Source organism: Strix aluco, chromosome 12 (genome assembly GCF_031877795.1).
Source record: "Strix aluco isolate bStrAlu1 chromosome 12, bStrAlu1.hap1, whole genome shotgun sequence".
NCBI classification, from domain to species: Eukaryota; Metazoa; Chordata; class Aves; order Strigiformes; family Strigidae; genus Strix; species Strix aluco.
Window position 1 is genome coordinate 20,807,759 of NC_133942.1, and position 21,856 is coordinate 20,829,614.

General features: G+C 41.8%; 1 protein-coding gene across 5 annotated transcripts in view; it reads left to right on the forward strand.

The window, feature by feature from the left end:
• Positions 1–21,856, forward strand: part of CEMIP (cell migration inducing hyaluronidase 1) — a 114,259-nt gene that overhangs the window by 63,618 nt on the left and 28,785 nt on the right. For all 5 annotated transcript variants that reach the window (XM_074837206.1, XM_074837202.1, XM_074837205.1 and 2 more), the window contains exons 7-13: positions 3,875–3,945; positions 4,692–4,787; positions 5,418–5,539; positions 7,704–7,845; positions 8,676–8,867; positions 18,055–18,230; positions 18,816–19,025. In XM_074837206.1, the coding sequence (XP_074693307.1) occupies positions 3,875–3,945; positions 4,692–4,787; positions 5,418–5,539; positions 7,704–7,845; positions 8,676–8,867; positions 18,055–18,230; positions 18,816–19,025 (1,009 nt within the window). The remainder of the gene's footprint in view (positions 1–3,874; positions 3,946–4,691; positions 4,788–5,417; positions 5,540–7,703; positions 7,846–8,675; positions 8,868–18,054; positions 18,231–18,815; positions 19,026–21,856) is intronic.

Genomic DNA, 21,856 nt, shown 5'->3' on the forward strand with positions numbered 1-21,856 from the left:
TTAAGATGCACTCAGTGTCTATATTGGGTATTTTTATTAGCAGATTGAGGAATAGCATATGATTTGCATTAAAAAAGATGTTTTTCCAAGATATTGTTCCCACAAGTTACTTATTCCAATGTATTTTCAAGCCATCCCCCAAAGATTTAAGAGCATATCTACACACACACAGTGAATTGGATGGGCTGACCATTAAGGAGGATGGAATAATAGCTGTGTAGCCCTAGCTAAATACATATAGACATACATACAGCATATTCTTCAGCTTGACCAATACATATGCGGGGACTTGTGCAGCAGAGAAATTTAACAAGCATGAATTTATGCTGTGGACTGTAAACACTTCTGTGGCCAATACGGTGTCTGTGTTGGCACACACACTGTTGAGAACATTTGCTATTTACCCAACTGTAGCTATTATATTTTTTGTGTTTATCTGAATTTACATAGGCTTTTTTTTTAAGAGGCACTAAGAGGGTCACTGCAGAACACAAACAAAAAATAAAGTCTGCCTTGCAGGGAGAAGTGATTCAATACAGCGGTCTGTGGGAACAGACATGTGTCAGCTGGGCACACGGAGGTGGAGTAAAATTTAGGGTGGCTGATGAAAAGGTTGTGTCAAATATTACAGGGACTCCTGTGCACCAGATAATGCATTTCAAAGAATCAGCCAAGGCTGCAGAAATAGTCTCCAAACCCAGGCTATCTCCATCAGTGCAGTGCTTGCTCTCAAATACCCAGACCCCATATTAAAGCCCAGTAACATGCTGGGTTTCTTTTCAAAGACTGAAATTAGGGAAACAGAGAAAGATTTCTGAACATTATACTTTTTTTCCCAGTTGTGCAACAGGAAGAAATTGATGGGTTTTGCATATGTTTATAAAAGTAAATTGCACTTGATGTTTTTAGGCTGCTGTGGTGCTTTAATGCTAGTTTCTCACTTCTTTGCTGTAAATGCTTATAATGGAAATACCATAGAAATTCATCCATGGAAGTGTGACTTTTCACATGACTATTGGTTGCAGTCAGAAAGCTAATCCTTGCCATGCTGTTATCTGAAATACCACAATATTTCCTCATGTAAATAATAGGGATATTGTGGGTACAATAATGTGGTAGCAGTTGGTCAATATTGTCTCCCACCAGCATACCGGAATGTGGAAAAAATACCTGCATCTTGGTGCATTATTTAAAACACTATTTTTAGGTGTGTTCTCAGCGTTTAAGTTCATCAACTTTCCAAAAAACATTGTCTGGATGGCAGCTGGGACCAGATTTACAAAGGCAGTTAGATGGCAGAGTGGAACACAGACAGCTTTGTCAGATGTATCCAAGCTCTTCTCCTTATGTAAATTGAACTTCCACTTCAATTTAATATAACAAGATTTAGACATATTGGTTTATGTTTCCAACACATCTATAACTATGAATAAGTATGTATATACCTGACAGGTGCTTTTTGGAATTTTTTGGAAGACCTTAAAAAAAAAGTTCAGGATGAGGAAAATTACACACACACGTACATACTTTAACCTGTATGGCAAAGGAAGGCTCTGACAGAGGAGAGTGGATGGATTTTTCTCTCTAACATGCCCCTGTATGTGCTGTCATCGCTCACTGCCCAGCACCTGGTGAATCCTGGTTGTCAGATCTCAGCTCCCTGTGACAGCTGGGGCTGACCATGGGCATCACTGAGACAATAACAGTGTAAGCCCCAGGCAGTAATTTGGCTTAGGAAATTTCTATTTTCACATTTTGTGAGGTGCCACTTGAGTCAGGCTATTCAGCCATAGACTGGGTTGTTTTCTGAATGGGGTGGTGGCGGGGGTTACATGGACAAATTCTTGTCTATCTCCAGTTGCTCCATATTCAACCAGATTGTAAAGCTGTGCAACTCCCCCTTGCTGTAGCAGAGCTGATGAGCAGTGCTGATTTATCCAAAAATGTTTCTGTGCTCCTGGCATCTCTTTCAGTTGCCTGTTTGCAGAGTCCAGAACATTAGGAATGAAAGAAAAATCTTGCATTCTTCTATTGTTGTTCTTATGAAAAATGAGTTTACTCCTTAAGCGTGAGCTTTTTTTTTTCTTCTACTAATAAATTAAAAGAAAGCCTTTCTGCACTTGATGACATAGTTGTTCTCTTTGGAATCCCACCCAAACATCACTGGTTTGGCTCTGGATTTACTGGTCCCTTCATTTCATATAGCCCACACAGATTGCATGTGTCCTTATGTGTCAGGGTTGAATAACTAAAACTATTTTTAGTGATAAAATAACTGGGAGAAACAAGTATTTTAACATTATGAAATGGGGCCAAACCTTGATTTGCAGAACTAGACAGCTTCTTATTCTTCAGGTTATTTCTGAGATTATTTTTGGGCCATCATCTTTTTTGTCATTTGTTTCAAATTTGGTGACCAAAAAAACATAATAATAATAATAATAATAATAATAATAATAAAAAATCTGTCTTGCCTGCTGAGTGATAAAGTGTCCTTCCTGCCCCCATCCCCCTTCTCTCCCTGGATGGAGATCACAGCCCAGCAGTGCCTTCGGCAGTTGGCGCACAGGCAAGTTTTCCAGCAGGAGCATCTGGCTCGCTGGCAGGCTCCTGAGGCAGTTGTGCTGGCAGCTTCCGCTGAGCCTGTCCTGTGCTGGGGCCGAGGACACGCCGCTGGGAATGCCTCCTCTTGAGGAGCTGTGTTCGGTGTGTGTGGGGGGCCTCGGCACAGCATGGGGTGCACCACTGCTCACCCGGAACCTGCTCCTGAAGCCCCCAAAGCTGCGAATACCAGTAAAGCCCAGCTCAACGCCAGCCATGATTTGTGCGTGTTTTAGTGGCTATCTGTCAATGTCTGTATATATTTTCTTCTGAAGTCCCGGAGTGGTTTATAACTTCACTTATACCAGCAGATGGTAAATGTAAGGTGACCTGCAAGACTCAAGGGTGAATCTTGATGCAATTGAAATCACTGGGTATTTATACCTATAGAGACATGATTTAATCTATGGGACTGTTTGCTAAATTCAGGGTAGGGGTGACACTCTCCCTACCACCCTAAAGACATATTTTTTATTCTGTTAGTCATTAAGAGCAGATATGCCTGAACTACTCCTATTTCGAAAATAAAACTCCCTCCTGACCCCTACTAATAGGATTCACCTCCAAGGTTGGGAGGCACTTTAGTCTCTGTCTCCACTGCTTACTCATCCATGTGGTCATTTTCCAGTGTTGCTGATAGCTAATGAACTTACTCAACCAATAACCATCAGGCAGTAATGAACTTACTTCTGACATGGGATCAGATTTGAACAGACAATTCAGACTCATAAACCTTTATCCCTGTTCAATGTTCAAAATAAGGAAACTAGATATGCAGAGACTAGGTGTTTTTTATCATCCTTTGCCAGCCAGTCTGTCTATTAGAAATTCTCATAGGTCATTCCAAAGACAATTGTGGTATACAAGGTTTCAGCATGAGCTAAATTTATTTAAGCAGAAGTGGTTTCTTTTCATATTCTTTAGTGTACATGCGCACACACACAAAAGAAGGATTTTCAGGGTCTCTGAGGAGTTACCAGTGTCCATTGGGTCTGTCACACACAAGCCTCTTTAAACACTCATTTAAAAGTGAAACACCCTTGTTATAGGAGTGTATTAAGTGGGGATTTGTCTTCAAACTTCCTTCTCTTTTGATATATTTACTGAAGAAATATAGAGTGTTAAGATATTTTTAATTTTAACTAAGCTGCCTGTCACACTAATCAGACTGTTTTGAATGCAGTGCCCCTGAGAAATGAAAGAACATTGGGCTATAAAAAATAAGTATCTCATACGTGACATAACTTGTTCATTTGTCATTTTCATTTTCCAGGCACCCATGGAGTTTTATTACTGTTAAAGGAAATCCCTCCTCTTCTGTTGAAGACCATATTGAATATCAAGGTAATTCACACACAAAATGCTGGCTAGACATTATCTCTGGAAGTTATTGGAGTTATGGCTGAGATTAATTTGGTCAATGGTGTTTTCACTTGACACTGCATTACATCGAAGCAGTGAGCAATTGATGGTTAGACAGATTTAATTGAATGCTCTCTGTATAAATTGCTTCTTCCCATTAATGCAGCTGAAGCAGCTAAGTGGGGTATAACCTAGGTTATCCAAACCCTGAGCTAAAAGATGACATCCTGCACCAGTGTAAATCCATGTAACTCTGTTGAGCTCAGACACTGCCTCTCTTAGATACAAAGCTATGGAGCAAACCCAGTTCACAACAGCTGAAATTTTAATCAGTGTATCCTGTATTGGTAGCCTCAGATACTCCTGCAAAACCATTTTCTTGCAAAGTGAAGACTTTTGAGTCTGTGTCTTTTCGTGACATTTTCAAGAGCAGCTAACAACATGGCTTGCTATGACATCAAATAAAAAGAGCAATATATTACAAATCATTGGGGTTTTTTATCCTCGCTTGATATTTGAAGATTTTTCCTTCTGATTGTCCAAGCTGTTATAAAAGTGTCTGAAGCCTCATTCCAAATCACTACAATTTTTTTTTTTTTGGAAGCTGTGCAGGGCTAATTCTGGATCATGTAGCCAAAATATGCAAACACACACGTGGGCCATTACCTTTTCAGTTCTGACTTTTATCGACTACATTCAGTGATTTAACTGATGTTTGTTTTTTACAGGTCACAAAGGGTCAGCTGTGGCTAAAGTATTCAAACTATTCAAAGCTGAGAATGGAGAACATTTTAACATCTCTTCCACTAGTGAGTGGGTTCAAGGTAAGAGGTCTGTCTGACATTTAACTCCATGGTAGGCAGTTGACAAATAGGGTGAATCATCCTTTTTATTGCAATACTTTTCCATTTGAGAAGAGTGGACTTGCTGGCTGCTATTTACGTCACCACTAACCCAAGTAAAGAACACGCACAGATTCTTTCCCCAATTGTCTGCAGGACTCTCTGAATAACTGGGATCCTTTTTCCTTTACTGCACTGGGTATGGAATTCCATCTCTTATGATCTAAGAGATCACACACAACCTCTTACTTCTTTTGACTGCATAGTCATCATGTCCATGTTTCAGACAACATACAGTAACTGGTTGTAACTTGATCTGAAGATCAGAAAAGGCAGCTAAGGAGGACACAGATCCAAAATCCATACCTATTAATAATGCTCATACTGCATACTCCAATTATGTAGCTTTTAATAACTCAGCTCTCCCTTGGCTGGTTACACTTCACAGCATCATTAAAAGCGGCTGACAGACTGGCAGGAAGAGGCAGGAATCAGATCATCAGTGAAGAAACTTGTGAATGATATCTGAGATCATATTATGCTTCATGCATTTTTGTTGCATTCATTAAGCTTGACTTTCAAATGACTTTTCTTGTTTGCACTTGTCTCCAGATGTAGAATGGACAGAGTGGTTTGAGAAGCCTGATAAAGCAAGATCTAAGGACATGGAGAAGCTTTCTGACTTCAAAGCTGCTCATCCTGATAAAATCTGTAGGCAACCCATTGACATCCAGGTAGGCTAGCTCACCGCTCGCTTTAGAGGGGCAAGTCCTCTTTGGACTGGCACTGAACTCAAAATAATTGTGCTTGTCAGTAATTCTTGTTTCTGAATAAAAGACACTAATTATTTTACTGCTCTAATACATAACCAACAAGATCCGGTATTCAGGCCTGTATCATTCTGAGACAAAAGTTTATAGAATTGAGCTCCTCTCAGTAAATTCTGGCTTCTGGCATGAAAAGGAGTACAGATGGGGTCATGGACAGCACAGATGCTATGATGAAATATGTGGTTCCCTACTGGAAGATTAAAAGGAAAAAACACATGAAAATTTCAGGTTTTAAATGATCCTGGAATGGACTCTACCTAAAAAATTAATCACGAAATGTAATGAGATGGTAAAGCTACCAGCTGTAGCAGGTTGTCAGAAATATCAGTGAGCTGGCAGCCATTTCTTGGAGTCAATTGTTTTTTCTCTGTGGAAAGAAATCTGAATTCTGTTTGGGGCAAACATCATAATTATGCCATCAAGCCAGCATGCTGAGGAGAAATCATATACCTTTTCTGAGACTGCAAAAGCCTCTTTAAGGACAAAAAAAGAAAAAAGGCAAAACCCAAGGTTTTTTTGCATATGTTCACCATATACTTTATATGTCTACCTGGTAAAACAACTATAGCAGAAGCATTGCCTAGCAAAACACAATAAAATACTTCATATCTGTGGGAGGCTGAACCTAAGGTTCCTGCATACTCTGAACCAGTAGAGTTGTCCTTATTCACAAGAATGTGACTATTGAAGTAAACGGGAATGCTGACAGTATGAGAGAAAGTTTCCAGGGCTAGATGTTATAAAGAATCTCCTCTTGCACAGAAAGGAAAAAGCTGCCCTATAATTTTCTGCCAGGTCTTAGCAAATCCACATTAATTTCTGCTTCCTTATACATATATTAGAAGTGACAACTTAGTTCAAAACAGGGGTCAGATGTTTGTTATGATACAATGCCCCTTCTAGCATGCGTATTAAAAAAGAAATAAGAAAGATATTCTTCTGTTCAAGAAACAAACCTTTTTTTCTCTTCTGTTAAATGAGCTACTTTTTGTTCCATGTATATTAAAAGCAAGACAACACTTTTCAGTTTATCCTGCAGATCTTAGGGCAAATCCTCAGGTAGTGTAATCTGGTGTTGCTCATTGCTTTCATAAAGTTACGCTGATTTATAGCAGCTGGCCTGCTCCAGCTATACTACATACAGGAAAATTGAAGATATGATGATAATAACAGAAGCGCGGCATAGCCAGAGGCACATTCCTTCAGCTGACAGTGCTAATCCTATACATGGCAGGAGGGTGTATGCATTAATAAAGAAGGTCTGCATGGTGAGAGAATCAGGATCAGACCCTTCATTGAAAGATGGCTTATCTCCTGGTACCTTGTTAAAATGCACATGATATTTGGATTGCCCAATGCAATGCATCACATTTTTGTGTAACGGTCAAGAGAGCTGCAAGCTATAGAGCTGGACTGTGAAATTTAACATGACCCTAAGAGGTGACATTGCTCCAGCAGGAACACAGGAGAGGCTACAACAGCTGCTTGGCATGATACAGCCTTTTTTCTCAAGGCAGCTCTACAGGCTGGTACTTGTATGTGAGAAATGTCCACCTCTTCTTGTTCCTTGTGGAGCAATGGGTATTGGAGCAGCTTTGGTTTTTTCTTAGAGAGACTGATCCATGCAATGAAGAAATAAGACCCCTACCTCTTTCTTCTCCAAGGTTCAGACATAGCCTAGCCACAAGCAATGAAATGAGTGCAGTTAAGAGGCTTGAAACCATGAGTTCATTTGTGTGCAAGCATCTGTGTTCAGTGTTTTCATCTGCCCTCAAACCAATGGCAAGAGAAAATCTAGGGCATCGAGGCAGATGTTAGTGAAGCTCAGAATACTCCTCCCAAAAAAGCACACAGTCTTAATATAGATACAGGAGAAAGGCATGCACCTAGCAATAATCTATGCAGCTCGTGGATGAAATAGCTGTGTTTGAGCACCAGCTGGAGGGCCGGCTGGATAGCACACATAACAGTCACAGCGTTTTGTTATACAACTGTTGTGCATCACCCAAAACAAAGCAAAAGCCTCTTCTGTTGGCATCAATGTTTTATATTTCTATTCTCATTACAGGCAATGACGCTTGATGGAGCTAATTTAACCACTGAGGTTTTCTACAAGAGTGGCCACGATTACAGGTTTCTGTGCCATGGCAAGGACCAGACGGGCGAGGGCTGCCAGAACTACAGAGTACGGTTCCTGTGTGGCAGATCTGGTACGTGCCCCATGTTTGAAAGCCTGACCAGGGAAAAGCAGAAATACTGTCTTCCGATGACTGGCTCTTGCTCGGTGTAAGAACAACTTGAGTAGTTTCCCAAGCTAAAACTTTGGCTGGGTTATTGACATGAACACAGATAAAATGGCTGAAGATTTATCTGAAGAAAAATTCCTGAGCACTAACGGAGGCAACAGGGTGGTGTCTCAAAAACCCAGCAAGGCTATGGCAAATACTTGGCAAGTCCCTTCCTGTAAATATCTTGTCTTTTGCTAAAGCATTTTGGGATGAGGTAGGATTAGTCAATCAGAATGTGTGAAGACAACAGGTTTTGAAAGTAATCCTTTATTTTGTAGTTATTAATTCCAACACCGCTGTCCCTAACGTGGTCATTAGACAGGTCATTAGGATTCTTCAACGCTCAACTGGCGGGAAAAGAAGGGTGGAAGACTGTTGTTTTGCTGGAAAAAACAGTCATTAAGTTAAAGACCACTTGGCTGCTGTAAATAACAGTGCCCAGCACCCACAAGTGCTGCTGCTAAGTGGGTGTGGTGAAAACGAGCCACTAAGAGCTACATTTAAATTTAGTCCTGGGTTTAGTGGAAATTCCACCTGCCTGCAACTAAAGGAAAACACTTTCTTATTTGTTAACTTTCCAAGCCAAAGCCAGTAAAAAGCATGTTTGAAAGAATTAACTATTTTTTGTTGCATGAGGAAATCATAATTTTTGGTGGCATTCCAGGCAAAAAAAAAAAAAAAAAAAAAAAGAAAAGCAAGCATTTTCTGATAAGATTAACTGAATTCTCCACCCTTCCATTTTGGCTTTTCAGTGAAACCAAAGCTTACGGTAACCATTGACACTAACGTGAACAGCACAGTCCTGAATCTGGCGGATGACGTGAGCTCATGGAAACCTGGAGACAGGCTGGTGGTTGCGAGCACTGACTACTCCATGTACCAGGCGGAGGAGTTCCAAGTACTGCCATGCAGAGCCTGCAGACCCACCCAGGTCAAGGTAGCAGGTAAGGTGCTTCATCTTGTCATGCTGCTGTTGCAGTTCACCAAACGTGTCATTTGCACCAAGGTGACTCCATTAAGAATTGCAGAGTTGAAAGGCACCTGAATTTGATGGCTAGTTTTTAGATGCTTTTGGGAAGCAGGCATTTTGTGCTTGAAAGCCATGTAAGTTGATTCTGGTTCCTTTCTGCTTTGCCTTTTCATAGCTGACTCCATTTTTTGTCCCCAAGCATACTGTTGAACAGATGTATTTATTTGAGAGAGGCAAATACAGGTCATGTATTTGAAATGTTCAGTTTTACATAACTGTATTTGAAAATGTATCACTTCCTAGAAAGCAGATGAGCACAGCTGATCTGAAGAGTGAGCTAGGGCAGAGGCAGACATGAGAGACTGTGAGGCTATGAAGTAATGTGCAGCTGGCTATTTTCCTAAGTTATATTTAACAAGAACTGTAATCTTACATTTTAGAAATACTGTTTTGTACTACTGAAGCTACTGTTTCTCGTTTACTCTGTCTCTAGACAGTGATGTATTAACCAAATATTTCTGGAGTCATGTGGCCAGCAAGTTGTCCTGAGCCACAACACAGGGGGAGATGGAGTTGGTAGGGTGCTGCTTGAGTTAGTCTGACAGGAGGAGCAGCAACCTCTGCAGAGCCACAGCATTTTCTTCTTGAAGGGACTAGCTCAAATCCAGAACAAATTGCTTTTTGATGAAAAGACATTGTAGTCCAAGGATTGTAAAGTGGCCTTCAGATACTAAGTCCAATTAAGTAGCATAACCATGACGAAGCACAGACTATTACCAATATGAACATAAAAGTGGAATCCAGAGTGGGAGATCTGCATCTCCACTTGAGTCTGTGAAGTGGTCTTTCCCTTCTAGAACTGTACTTTGGTACACAGATAAGCAGAGCCTGGAAATACCGGATTAACTGCCTCTTCTGTGAATAGATTAGGAATTTTTAGCTTCTATAATTTACAAAAACAAGTTATTTTACAGTATCAAAGTATGTAATAGCTGAGGCTGTATTTCAAAGGCAGTATCTGCCTGGTCATAAATCTTGCATGTTACATTATCTTTTCCTTACACACTGGCAGTTGCTCTAGGCAGAGGTTTTGTCTGCATTTACAGTAAGATCTTTCTGAGAAACCATTGGAATATCCAATGCACCAGGGAGTTTGCTCAGTTCTGTGAAATGAACTACTTCACCATTATCTCTGATGTAACATCTTCTGGAAGATACAAATATACTTCCTTTGGCAACTGCCTCCCCACAGAGCCCTAGCCATTCATTGTTGGATGGCCCAAAAAAAGAGATGTTCATCAAGCCAAGAAAAATGTTATTCACAGTTTGAATGTATCATAGTCTTATGACTTAAAATGACTGGTACTTTCAAAGAAGACACATTTCCAAACTGAATATTTTTCTTGAGCAACTTTTGAGCTATTGGAAAAACTGTACCAGACTAGTATGATACAAGTCACATCATGAAGATGATCTTGGAAGATCGTCAGTAAAAATAAAAGTGACATAGGAATATTTCTCTTAGGCTTCCCATAATCTAATGGATCTGTGAAATCCATGTAATTACATTTATCTTCTACAACAATGACGACTAAGTTAGTTCAAGGAAATTAATAAAGGGTTGAAAACAATAAAAAAGTTCATGTGAATTTGAAGTAAAGAAGCAGTGGAAACACTTGTTAAAGTAATTGTGCACTTGGTCTCCGATTACTCTTTAAGAGAATTAGGACATTCCTTTTATTACCACAGATGACATGAACACCAGGGCCAAAGTCTGCCCTTACTTATAGCCAGGCAACTCCATTGACGTCAATGGGATTTCACTGATTATATAAATCAAGGCAAGATCTAGTCCAGTAATAAAAATCACATCCAACTTTCTTGTAACAAAGGCACATTCACACTAGAAAAATAAAATAATCTGCCTGATTCTAAATTCAGTCTAGGTGAAATAAAACCTCGGCAAGGCTGAGATGTCCCCTGTCTTTAGGAGCCAGGAGATCCCTGTGGCCAGCCATGGTGTAACTTCATCCATTGCCCTGTGCCATGAGGTGTAATTAGCCAACATAAGGACCGTTAATGAGCCAGGGGGTGGGTGCTCTCCATGCCTCCTCCCCTCTGCAATTCCTGCAGCTGCCTGCAGCCTGCACAACTCTGCCTGCACTCTGCCTGCGCCCTGCCTGCACCCTGCCAGGCAGGCAACAGTACCACAGCAGTGGGTTTTGAGGTGTGCGTGTTGCTGGAGGAGGCAAACACCGCCGTGCTGAGTGCTTGGCTTGCACTGAAACCTGTCTGTGCACATACAAATCCACTGTCCCATGATCAGGCACTGACTTTGATGAAACTTGTTGGGATTCAATTAATTACCTGAGAGACTTTTGTCAATAGGGCTTTATTTGTCCCAGTAGCTCATCAAACACTGTGTGAAGGGAGAATGGCCAACAGAGAGCAAGCACATAAAAATGGCTGGCAAGTAGTGGGCTGGCTTCTAGCCTTAGCACAGATGAGCAGCCCCTGCACAGCCTGTGCCTGCACGGCCACATCAGGCTCTTAATTGCATGCAGAAGATGTTCATCATAAATGTCTGCCTTCCTTTTGCTATGTGAGATATGCAAGATTGCTTTGTTCCTTCCGAGAAAAGACTTCCACACATAGATACAGCTACATACAGGGTCTCAGAGAGATTTCATTTGTAATAAGCAGAATGGCTTAATTTTCCCAAGAGTTTTAGTTTAGCAGCTGAGAACTTCAAGATTCTGTCCTTTGAAAGACAAATGATAAAACCATTCCTACTCATGATGGTTTATTTCCCTTTTAATCTTTATTTTTTTCCTTTCAAATTTTTTTTTTTTTTAAATGAAACCTATATGTCAGGTCTGAACTACTTAAGAGTCTCTTTGTTTTAAAAAAAGCAGAAAACCTCCACTTTGTGGACAGACAATTTGGTGTGGCAGCCGCTTGGCATACCAAGATTTAATTATAACTGATGCTGTCATCATTTAATAATATTTTAATAGATAAGTTTTAGTGTATTGTGCCAAATAAGTTACACTCATTGGTTAGCTCATGTCCTTTTTATATTTGATACTTCCTGTTGAAAACTCATACTTTCTTTACTTGCTAGAAATGGATTGGAGGCTCATCTTTTCAAAACAGCTTAAGACCATTAATACTCAATTGCCATCAGGTTTTAGTAGGATTTAGTTGTCTAACTGTGGACTTCTGCAAATCTCAGTGTAGAAACGGAGGGAGGGCACCCAGGTACTGATCTTGTGCACTTCTTTATTGGAGTACTTACACTAATGTCAAAACTGCGGCTCCCACGAGTAAGTGTGGTTTGCTTGAGGACTCGGCTCTGCAGGTCCTGCTCCCGGTCAAATGGTCATTCACTTAAATGGAACTTTTTTCTCCACTTGCCTCCTTTGTTTAACTTTTTGTCGCTTGTCAGTTTTGTGCCTAGATTATTTTCTCTGTGGGAACAGATTAAAACTGTTTGATCTTTCAACTTCACAAGGTTTGGGGAGGGACGACAGTACAGGGCAGAGGGAGGGAGGAGGAAGGAAGGAAGGAAGGAAGGGTTGTGTTGTTATGATAGAACTGGATAGTAGGAAAGATCAAGTATTTTGTCTAGTTTCCCTGGGAAACAAGTCTTATCTGCATCTTGGTTGCTCTGTATGAAGTTACTACTAATGCTGATAAGTTTCACCATGGAACAAAAATGATGAAATGCTCTTTTGTGCTCCTATATGCTCTTGATAAAGCATGAAAAAACTATTTGTGCCTGGCATAATTACTCCAGTTATCCCACATACTGGTGAATCTATGATTACAAGCACACATATCTTAAATCCTGCTTATTGGGTTGCAAATACTAGAGAGATACAGAGTTTACTGTGATCTTGTTCATGCAGAGAACTTTGAATTAAAAATGTAAATACATAGTTGTCTGACAACTTCACAACCTGTATCAGCATTCATCTTGTGCTGTAAGGATGGGAGAAGTTACTCCACTACCAAAATTCAGATACATTTAAAGATTTAGGTGGTTCTGTTTAGAAGTTGGCATCATTTTGGCTGCATTAGGAAAAAATTCTTAATTGAAAGGGTTATCAAGCATTGGAACGGGCTGTCCAGGGAAGAGGATGAGTCACCATCCCTGGAGGTATTTAAAAGAGCTGCAGAGTGGCGCTTAGGGACATGATTTGTGGGACTTGGCAGTGTTAAGTTTACAGTTGGGCTCAATGATCTTAAAGGTCTTTTCCAACCTAAATGATTCTACCATTCTATGATTGTAAGCTCTTTTTTTTTAAGGCAACTCTGGTGCTTGAGGGCTGGTCAGGAAATGTTGTGAAATGGCCCCTTCTAACAGTCTTTCAGATCTCTTTCTTCTACCTCTGGGCATTGCCTAGAAGCAGAGTTGACAGAAACATACTCAGTTTACATAGCAGTACAGAAGGGTTGAGTTTGGGCCTGATTTAAGTAAGGATCTGATCTGTTTGTCCACCATACCTGCCTAATCTTCCCATCCCAGCTGCAAGAACTTACATGTCAGGAAAAGGAGAGGAAAACCCTGGAAGGTCAGAGAGGGAGAACCTAGCATTTACGGAGTATGTCAGTAGAGTGCCAAGTACCTGCTGCAGAAGGACGGCATTAGGTGGGACAAGAGAGGGCCTAGGAAAGAGTGTGACACTGCCATTGGGATAAAACACTAATAGACCTTGCAGAGAACTTCTCAGTCCTCACAGTTAAAGATAACATGAGCAGATGCACTGCCCTGAGTCCACATCAATCCTCCTGTCACACCTATCTGCAGCCGTAAGATCCACTCATTTCAACCTTGAAACCAAACAGCTACAGAGGCTTTGATCCAACACAGTATTTAAGCATACATTTAATAATATCCATGTGAACTCAAGGCTCTTCAGACTCCTACAACGGAGGGTGTATTTCTGACCTTTGCGGGAGACCATGCAGGATCTTGAAGGAGAAAAGGGATGAAGGCCTATAATAGGATGAGTTACCCAGCAGGTAACTGTCCCAAGAAGGCTTAGTTAACTCTGAACTCCTTATAAAGTTTCATCCTTTCTGCTCTATGTCTTTTTACTGGAAACTTAATTTGCCATATAAAAGTTATGAATTTGAGGAATATTTATTCTCTAAGACATCAGATTGTACTACATGACTCAAGAAGCTGGTCAGCTCACCCAAACTGTGCTGTATTGCATTACAGGCTTGCAGCTTAGGGATGCAATAGCAAACCCCATGAAGATAATTCAGAATAATGAGGATTTGACAGGATGCCTCTGTGAACATTTGTTCATTATTAAATATAAGCAATAGGGGCATTACCACCAGTGATGACAAATGTTTGGCAAAAATGCTAAATCAGACAGAGGTCTGGGCTGGCATCTGCAATGAGTGGCACTGATTTTAAAGATGCCCTGAAGGATTCACTGTCACTGGATTAGATGGGTTGAACAGACAAGTTTGTGTTTAGCATTTCCTTTAAAAACTCTTTTTAAAAAAATATTTAAAGACCACGAGAGAGAGGGTCTTAGCCTTAGAGAGTCCAAAGGAGAACAAAAGACTGTTTAGAGAAAAAACAAATAAATCCGGGAGCATCTTAGCTCCACTTTATCTTCCCCAAACCCAGACCTTCAAGTACCTGTTTCACTTCTGAAAGGGAGATTTAGCAGTTTGTGGCATTTAGAGCCAAGGCATTCAGGACTGCATGAGTGTACCTGGGAGGGTTTTCAGAGACATCTGTGTGACTTGATAGAGCTGAGCACTCTTCCACATCTGTAGCAGCTGAAATAGTTTTAAAATACCACCTTCCTAGGTTTGATAAGGCCTGAGACCCAGGTTTTATGGCTTGCTTCAAGTATGGCAGGTTTTCCTGGAGCTTTGTACAGTTTGGAGAGACTGCTTTGAATTGCTTTGTTGACATAAGCATGCCCTTGATTAGTGGAACATCTATGTTTGTTTTAATGCATACTTTCTTTTAATAATTACCTTGTCTTTACCAACAACCGGCAACTTTAATAGTCACTGTCTGAGTAATAAGCATGGAAATGTGCTCATATTTTGCTGAATCAAGTCTTCTACCAAGCAAGCCTACACAATAAAGTTGTTCCCTGTGAATTTACATTTTAGTAACTGGAGGCACTGGTATGACAAATACAGCAGCAAACCCAGGGCATTTGTCCTAGTCCATCACACAGGCCTGTTGTGGGGACATGTAATCCCTGTCACTTCAAGGCTTTGTTTAGTTTAGATTGTAACATGGCACAAGCCTGGCTTGCTGGCAGGGCAACATCTGTCTGTGAGGGATGCAGCAAGATCGAGCCCAAAGGAGGAGACAGTGAATCAGTGACCCCTGGGTTTGTTAGCAGCTGGGCAATCATGGGCATTGGCTTTGATGCTTAATCAGCAGACACATTCCTCCCATGTTTAAAGCACAGTGATGCCTTTTTAGTATCAAACCACTTCAGTGCTTGTTTGCAAACCCCTGGCTTGGCTTTGCCCATGGTCAGTGCTCAGGGTCTCAGATATTGTGGCTGATCTCTGGGAAGGCTCCACGTGCTGGCTGTGAGGAGCAGCCTAACTTCAAATTTGTAGCTCTGCAGAGTGAGATGCTCCCGTCCCCATGTGAACTCCCTGAGCTCACCATGGAGCAGCCTCTTTTCTTTTTTTTTTTTTTTAATGCCCATCACTAAACATGTCCCAGCAGCTCCCTGAAAGTGCCACATGTCTATAAATGCACATCACGGTGCTCCCAGTCCCATGGGAAGTGCCCAGTGCTGGAGTGCTGGGTTCCCAGATGGCATTTACAGTACCTGAGGGCTTCCGTGCGAGGGTTTGTCTCCCACGAGCAGTTTCAGGAGCATGGCCCCATTGCCATGGGGAGCTTGAATTTCTGGCTGCCTTGAGGAGAGGTTTGTTTTTCAAAACTCTGTTAAAGGAGCTATTATTCAAAATCCACTTTTACGTTGGAAGGGGATTGCTTTCCGTCTCTCCTTTTATCTCTAAACAAGTCAAGTCAGCAAAAGCACAAAGTGAAAAACAAGCACCCAAGAAGTTATATTTAGAAACTGGTTAGTCCGTATTTAACATTCCTGTCAGTGCTTACCCTATTTTGCATGTCTGGACTGGTGTTAAATTAAATTAAATACATGCAAGCATGACATTTATTATTCTAGAGCTCAGCACATGAATAACAAAACTGCCTATCTAATTTCACTGCCACAAATCCTGGAGATGTGGCTTCAAATAGGATGTTCTTATGATTATCTGAACGTCTTCCTGCATTTCAGTAAATTAAGGAAAGGTCATCTCAGGGGGAAACTGAAAAATAACAGCTTAAAACCAGTTTCATAACAAGAGGCTGCGCTCCTTAACAGACTTGCTCAAGGGTCCAGCAAAGAGTATCCTTGTGTAGGGGACACTCACTGCAGTGGCTTTTTTAATGTGTGAATAAGGGAAGTGAAGCTGCTTTTATGGACAGGCTGGGTCTGGTTTTAGCCACACACCTGATAAGGCTCACTGGCTTCAGGGCAACAACAGAGGGAAGCTCAGGACTTTCTAGGGTGGCAATTGCAAAAGCGGGTGAGGTGCAAACCCGTGGCCTTTTGCAGCCCCTTCTTTCTGGGGCTGAGCATGGAGCTCAGAAGAGCTTCATCTTCTCACCATAGCCCTGGGTAAAAGCATCCACCTGTTCTGCCTTCACCACTCCTCTAGTTAGAGAGTGTTTTTTCACATGATCACATTATTTTGAAGGCAGAGGTGCCAAGGCAGAGGGCACATGTAGTGGTGTGAACCCCTCCTCACAACACAGCAGTCTCAGAGCAAGGTGGAGTACTCATCCTTCCTAAATCCCAATATTACCATCAAACTACACTGCTCCCAGCTGTGAAAGAAGAGGGAGTGAATGGTGTTTGCTTTTCTTTGTTATAAAGTCAAAGCACCATGTTTTGGTTAAAAACAAGACTGTTTCAATGTTCAACATCCTCCCCTCAACTTGGCACCTCTGCTTAAGCATAAAGTGCTTTGCAGCGATAGCCAGGCTTCAGGCTTGCCATTTGTTTCTAATTACGGATTTGAATGACTCCACTGAAATTAAATACGTGCAAGTGTAGCATTCCTTAAAGTTCAGTGTTTACTTAAAGAGTTTATTACTTATTTTTACTGGAATAATACAGAATGCAGTCAGTAAGATGAACCTTTTCCCAACTGCATTCTCTGCAGAAAGCTGCGGAAGGAAGGAGGGAGTATGAATATCTTTGAATGAAATTACAGCAGAGATGATTTTGCTTTCTAGACATCTGCACTGCTTGGACTTCACCCCTTTCTAGTCAGGCCAGGGAAAGCTTTCTGTGCTTTTAACCCCTCCATGGATCCAGGTGTGTGTGCGGAGGATGTTATGAGTGATTTGGCCTGGCAAAGGGGGATGTGGCATGGGGCAGATGGAAGATCCAATCAACTCCAACTACACCAGGGCAGAGGGAAGTGTGGAGAGCAGGTTGGAGACATGGGCAGACCTAAAATTGAGAGGTTTGGGAGGGCAGGCAGTGGGAGGTTTTGCAGTCCACAAGCTGGATGAGCCGTTGCAATTGTCCCAAGTCACAATTTCCACAAGGCTTTCTGCCCAGTTCTCTCCTTGCTTAGATTAACAGCCATGACGTTAACAGGATCAGACTGATGCTCACCGTGAGTAGTGCTGTGGGATCTGAGCAGCTCCCAGTGTCTCACTATAGGAAGTGCTGTGCTAACCTTGGGGATTTAGACTTTTCAGTAGCTACATCATCAGTTTTCTTTGCATTGGATGTTCGTGCATGGCTGATTGTAATCCAAAGTAAAAAGATCTCAAATGATTGCAGTCCCTTTTCAAGGTAGAAAATGTGTTTTGTCTAACAGACTGTTGGTTTAACTCCCTGGCTAAAAGAAGCAACTTAAGACCAAAAATCCCACTTCCTCTCTGCAAATATCTCAGCAAGACCTTGGGTGACACCTGTGCTCCAGTCTTCCCTCTTTTGAGAGTCAGCCAACGGTTTTTGCTGACTCAATTACTGCTTTCATTACCATGCCAACCCCACCACAGGAAGCACAAGGGGAAACCAGCAATGTTGGTAGAGTAACCCTGAAACTGGATCTTGTTCCTTTAGGGAAAGCAACATACCTCCACATTGGTGAAGTCATTGATGGCGTCGACATGCGGGCAGAAGTGGGGCTGCTGAGCCGCAATGTCGTGGTGATGGGTGAGATGGAGGGGCGGTGCTATGAGTACAGCAGCAACTTATGCTCCTTCTTTGATTTCGACACCTTTGGGGGACACATCAAGGTAGGACTGGAGCCCTCTCCTTGCACTTTCCTCCACCCAGCCACACCTTCACATACCAAGGAAGCCAGGATGCAGAAGGGAAAAATCCCTCATATCAGCCAGTGAGCAAACAGCCCCTCCCAACAGTGCAGCAGATCCACCCTGCTGCTGCCGCCTGTCCCTTGGCTTTGAAGTGCACCTCATACCCCTGCAGATGTTGCTCATCCAGCCAGGCTGGTGCTCAACCCATCAAAGATACAGTCTACACATCCTGATCCCAGTTTTCCCCAGGTTCTGGTGGTGCTCAGCCCAGGGTGTTTGATTTGAGCCCAGCTGACTGAAACTCTTGGAAAACATTAAATGCAAAGGGTTTTCCTTCTAAAATGAAGTCAAATGTAGCCATGGCAGCAGTGGTGGGAGCAAAGATCAGCTATGGTTCCCTTAGCCACCCTGACCCTCTTTCCCTCACTCTGCAGCCATACATTCCCTTCCACACAGTAAATCTCTCTAGCAGATACTGTACAACCTTTCCTATCCCTGTAGTCCCCTCCTTCTTGCCCTCAACAGTCTTTTATATCTCTTGACTGATGTTCTGTTGTTCTCCAGATTGGTCTTAATTTTAAGGCTACCCATATTGAAGGTCTAGAACTGAAATATATGGGCCAGCAGACAATGGGACATTACCCAATTCACTTCCATATGGCTGGAGATGTGGATGAGAAAGGAGGCTACAACCCTCCGACATATGTGAAGGATGTCTCCATCCACCATACCTTCTCCCGCTGTGTCACAGTCCATGGATCCAATGGTTTACTGGTAAGAAGCCCTGAAGTCTACCGTAGAGATCAAGCATGAATATAGCTTAATTATTGCAGGGTGATGTGTTTTATTGTTAGAGCTAGTGTCTGACTCCTCCCCTCATCCTGATTATGTGGCTATATATTCCAGGCATACATCAACCTCCATTAAAAAGGAGGAGGCCAGTGTGGCACTGTAGGCTGTGCATGACTCAGAGCAGGCAGAGCTTTTGTCTGTGTGCAGTGATGTCTGCAGACCAGCCCATCTCTAATGAGTAGTTGGATCTATCTATGGACAGAGAGCTTGCTATTTAAAGAGGATAATCAGAAGGTTCAAGTGTGCTTCATCTTTTCTGTAATAAAGGTTTGTGTTTGCAATGCCATCCACAACATCAAGCACTCACAGAGCTCTGATTTGTCAGAGCTGCCCTCCAAATCCTTTAGGATAAATCTATAAAATGACCTATGCTTACCAGACAAGTTACAGCACACCAGAGATGGTAAGAACATGTTCAGATTCTCCCCAGATGTAGGGGCGCCTTCTTTGGGATAAGGATGCACAGGGAAAACAACACTACCTTACTGAGCATCCTGGAGACTGACACTTAACCCCGAAAGGCTTTCCTCACTTTTATACCATCTCTGATGGCTTTTTCTTACCTATATTCAGGAAATGTACAGAAATCTATCCCAAAAGCAGAGCTGCTAAAGGTGTGAAATAAACATCAGGTTTGACTAGACAACTTTTCCCCAAGTATCAGCTCAAATATGAAGTCTTACAATGACAAGATTTCTGTAGGCAAATGACTCGCACCCATTTAGTAGGATTGCAGTGTATTCCAAAAGGAGAAAATTGAGTCAGAGCCCTGAAGAGCAGCATTTGTACAGTCAACCCTGCTAACAAATATAACAGAGTTTTAAAAGAAGACATATCACCGGCAGTTGTCACCTGGATAGTCACTGTGCATTAGGAGTTCATATGCATACCACGTTTTAAAGTTACAGTTCCATCTCATAGTAGGAGCCTGTAAGGATCTATGTTCCTTGAACTTACTTGGGGAATAGCATTTGCTTTTAACACCTATCTAAGAGATAATTTTTTCCTTTCTTGCTGCTGAATGCTACCTTCTTTACTGACTGTAGCACGTGGAGGGCTTTGTCTTACAGCCTTCCTTTCGTCAAGGACTGCAGGCTACTAAAAGTGGCAACATTGGAAGGGAAAGTCACAGGCATAATTAAAATGCACAGAAGTTGAAGAGAGGGCATTGAAATTGCAGATCCAGAAGCAGAGCAGCTTTTATCTGCTATTTATGAATCTGAGGTTTTGAGTTTGACCTCTATCCTTCTAAGTTTATAACATGATCCTAAAAACCTACCAAGTGAACATGGCTTCTGAAGAAAAAAGACATTCTACGGTATAAATTATATAAGGCATTTAGGGTCATATGGCATCCTCCTAATTCGAAGTCGCCAGTACAGGGGCTTAGTATACAATTAATGTGCAGAGTGGAGGGGCAGCATTGCGGGATTCATTTGTTGCACCATCATGAGTTGTTACCAATGGCACCATAAACACATTCTCTGGCTGCACAGAGGTTGCACAGCTGTTGATGAGCTGCAGACCAGCTAAAGCCCTGCTTCTGGATCTAACATGAGCTCTTCATTCCACATTGATTAATACTTGCCAAACCAAATACCCAGAGCCTGGCATTTTTCTTATCGGTCAGACGGATGGGTTCATACAGAGCATTTGGAAATAGTTCTGTCTCTTGTGCTTTCTCCAAGAGACAACTGTGCTGTGGGGGATCCATGGCATAGGGATCCATGTGCTCAGGTTTTTCCAGCCAAGATGGCATGATGAAATTTAGACAGGCTGATGTAGCTGATGAAAGCAGCTTGATTCTCTTGCTATTACTCAACAGCCACAATTCCCTAAATGACCGTGCTTTGCCTCCATGAGAAAGCACCCAAGAGAAATCCTGGAATTTAGGTCGTATAATCTGAAACATTAGTCAAGAATTTAATCCCTGTTGATTATAGTTTATCAAAATGTGTGAATACTAAACTCTACTCATAGCACTTTACCCGTTTTTTATTTTAACCATATAATTATTGATGACAGCTGAAAAGAAAGCCCCAGTGAAATAAAGCAATCTGACCAAGTTTGCTCAGTTGCATCACAGAAGACATGCTCCAAAGGTTGCATCACTTAAATGTTGTTTCATTGCTCTGTGATAGACATCTGCAGTCAGCAGGTCCATGCCTTGATTCATCAGGTGATCCCACCACAATCTCATCTGTTTTCCGACTCTATTTTCCTTCCTTTCCTCTTCCTTCTGCCCCAGATATATTCACAGACACCCACAGGGGTGTCTGATGGTTACAGCAGTTATTCTATACATTTCCTAGTTGCCTGTTATCTTCTTACTTGGACAACACTACCTGTTTCTACATGCATGAACACCATTTGTGCAAACAGTGATGAGGTCTGTCTTTCCCCAGGTAACATTCAGTCCCTCTGAGATCAGATAGATCCAAAGCATACTTTACTGGGGAAAAATTTGCCACGATGACATGCACAAACCACACTTTGGAAATAGCCATACAAAAAAATCTAGCTGGGGTATTAAGCCTCAGCATAGCACAGCACTTGATAATGTCCTTAATGTTAAGCATTGATTTCAGAGGGGCTTCTTGCATGACTGTGGATGAGTACCTGTGCAAATGCTCTAGCAAATGGGAGAGGGACATCAGTTATTTTTAACTGTCATTAAAGCAGACTGGTAATTTACATACAGGCTCCCTGCTTGCTTTGCTATCGCTTTTCTCATGTCACTTCAGAGATACTCA